Source organism: Halyomorpha halys, unplaced genomic scaffold (genome assembly GCF_000696795.3).
Source record: "Halyomorpha halys isolate HHAL.00 unplaced genomic scaffold, Hhal_1.1 Scaffold1274.1, whole genome shotgun sequence".
Taxonomy (NCBI): domain Eukaryota; kingdom Metazoa; phylum Arthropoda; class Insecta; order Hemiptera; family Pentatomidae; genus Halyomorpha; species Halyomorpha halys.
Genome location: NW_027113193.1, coordinates 81,674 through 85,870, shown reverse-complemented (window position 1 = coordinate 85,870; position 4,197 = coordinate 81,674). Strand labels below are relative to the sequence as shown.

The following is a 4,197-nucleotide window of genomic DNA, read 5'->3' as shown; positions in this document are numbered from 1 at the left end:
TATTCTAAGTATATATTACAGACTGAAAAAGTGAAGTTTAAATGAATTTTAGTGGCTACTACTTGTTGATGAGTGTTAATAGGTATAGATTTAGGATATACAGACTGTGTTTATAGGTGTATGGCAAGGACATGGTGGTGACCTAGTTGCATTGCCAGCAAAATGTAAGGTTTGTGTTGGATTCGTAAACTATCTATACACTCCATAAGTGTATACTTCACCGTAAAAAAAAATAGTTTTACGTAAAAGAAAAAAATGCTTATTTTATTTAATTTAGTATTTTATATTTATTTCAAATTGAATAATATTTTTTATTTTAATACATGAATTTTGAGTTATGAATTTTCACCTTATTATTAAACTACTATAATTAAAGATGGTTGATTGACCGTGTATAAGATATAAAAGGAACATGATCCATGTCTGGTCAATATAACTCAACGTCAATATAAAAACGATTTATTATGAGCCAAGGTTTCGCCCAACTTTGCAGGGCTTCATCAGGGCTAAAAAAGATTCAAAGAACTGGAATTATGTAACAGTTACATTCATTAAATATTTTCTAATATTATTTTATGTATCTGTTTCACTTTTAAATATAACTTAATTTTTTAACCGTTAATTCTTCCACTTGCCTACCCTGTTGATGCCTTGAATCCACCTGAAGCTATTCTTTCGCTTTCGAAAGGTGGGTATTCTACTTTGGTTCATTATTTTATTTCTTATTTCATTTTATTTTCCGTTTTCATTGTAGGTACAGTTTTTTTTTTTTTAGCTTGTTTGTATTTCTCGTTCTGTTTGCATTTTCACATGTTATTTTTATTTACTTTTTTTTTTCATTTATATATAAATGTTTAATCATTTTTAGCCACACTTTAGTTCACTTTAAGTCCTACTTATCTTCTTATCTTACTCTGTTACATAATTTTTGCTGTTTGTGTCTTTTTTTAGCCCTGATGAAATCCTGCAAAGGCGAAACGTTTGGCTCAAAACTAATAGTTTATTTACTATTTTAGTTATTTTGACAGTACCTGGACCATCTTTCTTTCATTCATTACACACGGTCTATCAACGATGTTCCATTTTCGATCCCTCGTTTTATTAAAATAATAAAAATTTAATTCAAGGTAGAAAAATATAACAATATAAAAATAATGTTACTTATCATAATATTCCACAGACGGATTTGGACGCACTGTAATTACCTACATTCTTTGACAGACTGAATTAAAATTAAAAACTGAATTGAAATTAAGAACTGTTTAATAATTGAATTAAACACAACAAGTATTTTCCCCACATAACTTTCATCCTTATGTGAATCAAGTTTTGTTGTAATAAGATATATAAAACTTTCAGAACGTTAAGCATTATATAAAGACTAATTAATTACTATTATACATAAAATTATCATTAAATTAATAATTATCATATTTATTTCAAGCCAAACTTGATTTTCACTGCAATAGGGTGCTGCTCTTACGTATAATTTAGAAAAACATAATAAGGTCGTATTACACCACCTGAGATAAATTTTACTTTTAGGTTATTCTTCACCACCAAAGAGGTTATTTATGCACTTTCAAAGAGAGAGCTCCCCATTCCTCGGATAATCGATCTATCTTGACAACCTACATTCGATCTAGATGACAGAGTCGTTTTTCATAGGGCGCCATCTACCTGACAATCCTACTTCATTTTTGTCAGCGTCTATAATTCCATTCCAGATATAAGACTCCATAACACTAATGGAATGTATAGGAGTTTCATCAGCATATTTCTCCAGTAAGTGTACTTAAATAAAATGGCTGAAAGAGAGGCCATATTTTTACAATCTTTGCATGATTCAGATATTTTTTTTACCCCGGAAATGATTTTTTGAATTATTGAAATGGTTATTATAGTTTTCAATTAAATCCAACCTGACTTGTTTATTAAACTAATTTAATGGATCTAGCTTAAGTTAATTATCTCCAACATATCCAGATATGTCTTATTAAATGAAATTAAAAATTGTTAACAACAAAGGTTGATTAATATTGACAATGTAATGAAAACATTGTTATATTATTAATATAGGACAATGTTTATATTTTGTAAGTAAAAATACATATTTCATTTGATAAATATTAATTAAGAAATATTTAATAATTATCAATAATACTTTCGAAATATAGGACTAGTTTACGTTTTGATTAACATAGTAATGCATTTTATGGAAGAATAAAACTTTTTTAATCAAATGAAATTAAAAATTGTTAACAACAAAGGTTGATTAATATTGACAATGTAATGAAAACATTGTTATATTATTAATATAGGACAATGTTTATATTTTGTAAGTAAAAATACATATTTCATTTGATAAATATTAATTAAGAAATATTTAATAATTATCAATAATACTTTCGAAATATAGGACTAGTTTACGTTTTGATTAACATAGTAATGCATTTTATGGAAGAATAAAACTTTTTTAATCAACTGGATATTTTTGGTTTCTATTTGTAACCAGAAAGTGATTTTTTTTAAGTGAGCATGACCAAATAAGTTAAATAATAATTGAAGAAACAATAGTTAAAGTTAATTTAATCTACTTGTGAATTGGGACATAAATTATGAGGGCTTATTCACTAAGAAGGGGGGTATTATTGAGCTAGTGAACTAATTAACATTTTATTTCAATTATTTATTCTTGCAAGGTTGTATGACTGAACTCAACGTTATTGGTAACTAACAATACTATGACTTTAAAATCTGCTAAAATATTATAAAATATTACACTATTACTCATAAAATCCAATCACCTTGTTCTTTTCACCAACTTTAGCCCTGATCCTCTCCGTCCAGAGTTCTTTTACTTTGTCCAGGAGGATGTTAGTGTGTCTGTCGAAAGCTTTCACTATCCCAAGCAGCTTGCGATTGTTTCGACAGTTAATCAATACCTACATGAATGTATAATAAGGCATTGTTTACAATTTTATAGTAAAATAAACATTTAAAAACACGTATAGTTGAAGTACTTGATTTGTTAGTTTAAAAAGAACTTTAAATTCTGAACAAGACGTATACTGGAGGATTTTGTTACGCGTGACTAATTAGTTTCAGATTTATAAAGAAGCTTGCTATTTAGGAAAAATGTTAAGATAACACTTCCATTGAAAACTATGCATTAACTTTGTTCACTCATCCTAAACTATTTATCAAGTCTATTCTGGATTTTCATAGAAGATATTAATTTAATTGTAAACGTAGTTGAATGTATAGTTTTTGAAAGAAAAAAATATCTAATGAGGTGTAGATAGTTGACCGTAGATAAATTACTGGAGAAGATGGTCGGGGTGACACGGACACTGAGATACTGGCTAAACAGTTTAGCCAGAATCTCAGCCTCCAACTCCTTGATGAAGACCTGAAAATTAGGTCGAAACGTCGGCACGAATAAATATTTTTTTTTTGCTTACCGCACCCCCGATTATCTTCTCCAGTTAAAAAAGTTCTTTTGTGTTAATACGTGAAATGACATCAGCTTCACCAGGAACTTTGACATACTCTTCGGTGGTGAGGTCTCTGTGCTTCATCTGTGTGTTTCTAGCACTTAAATTCCTGAACTAGAATTTCGAATTTCAACTGTCCTTTTTTTAACATATGGAAATTATGCCTTTCGGGCCAAAAGCCTATTAATGTTTTTTCTTTATTTAATGACATTTTCTACTTTATTTGCATCAAAATACATCAAGTAAATTTGATGTAAAATTATAATGGAATAATATTTTTATTGAAAGGATGTTGATAATTTGAAAATATCAGGCAATTAACAAAAATATTAGGAAACAATGAACTACAAAAATAACTCCAATTTCTTGTGCAGGTATCAGCATATATATATGTTCGAAAATTTTGGTTAAATAAGCGATTAATAATTTTTTACAATTCATTTATTGGCATGTACAACTGTATGTACATAAATTTTTTTTCTTTAATAATTTATCTATTGTTATTTACAACTGTATACACATATATACAACAAGTAAATTTGCTGTAGGTGACATAGTGACATGATAAAAACATGTGGAAAATCTACCCACTGATAGAACTCCAATCCAAATCCGCAACATATGGAACATTGAGGTCCTGATGGATGACTTGATTTGTGACAAAGTAAGGAGCATTAAGGATTTTACGAAGGATTTTGGA

The 4,197-nt window shown here is 28.4% G+C and overlaps 2 protein-coding genes across 5 annotated transcripts in view; one reads left to right on the top strand and one right to left on the bottom strand.

Moving 5' to 3' along the window:
• Positions 1-4,197, top strand: part of LOC106689069 (uncharacterized) — a gene marked incomplete at its 3' end in the record, with an annotated part of 87,760 nt that overhangs the window by 12,722 nt on the left and 70,841 nt on the right.
• The window catches only part of LOC106689078 (involucrin-like), a 12,834-nt gene that overhangs the window by 2,949 nt on the left and 5,688 nt on the right, over positions 1-4,197 (bottom strand). For 3 of the 4 annotated variants that reach the window (XM_067050776.1, XM_067050778.1, XM_067050777.1), the window contains exon 3: positions 2,808-2,945. The exons of the other annotated variant lie outside the window; for it this stretch is intronic. In XM_067050776.1, the coding sequence (XP_066906877.1) occupies positions 2,808-2,945 (138 nt within the window). The remainder of the gene's footprint in view (positions 1-2,807; positions 2,946-4,197) is intronic. 4 annotated transcript variants of the gene reach the window in all.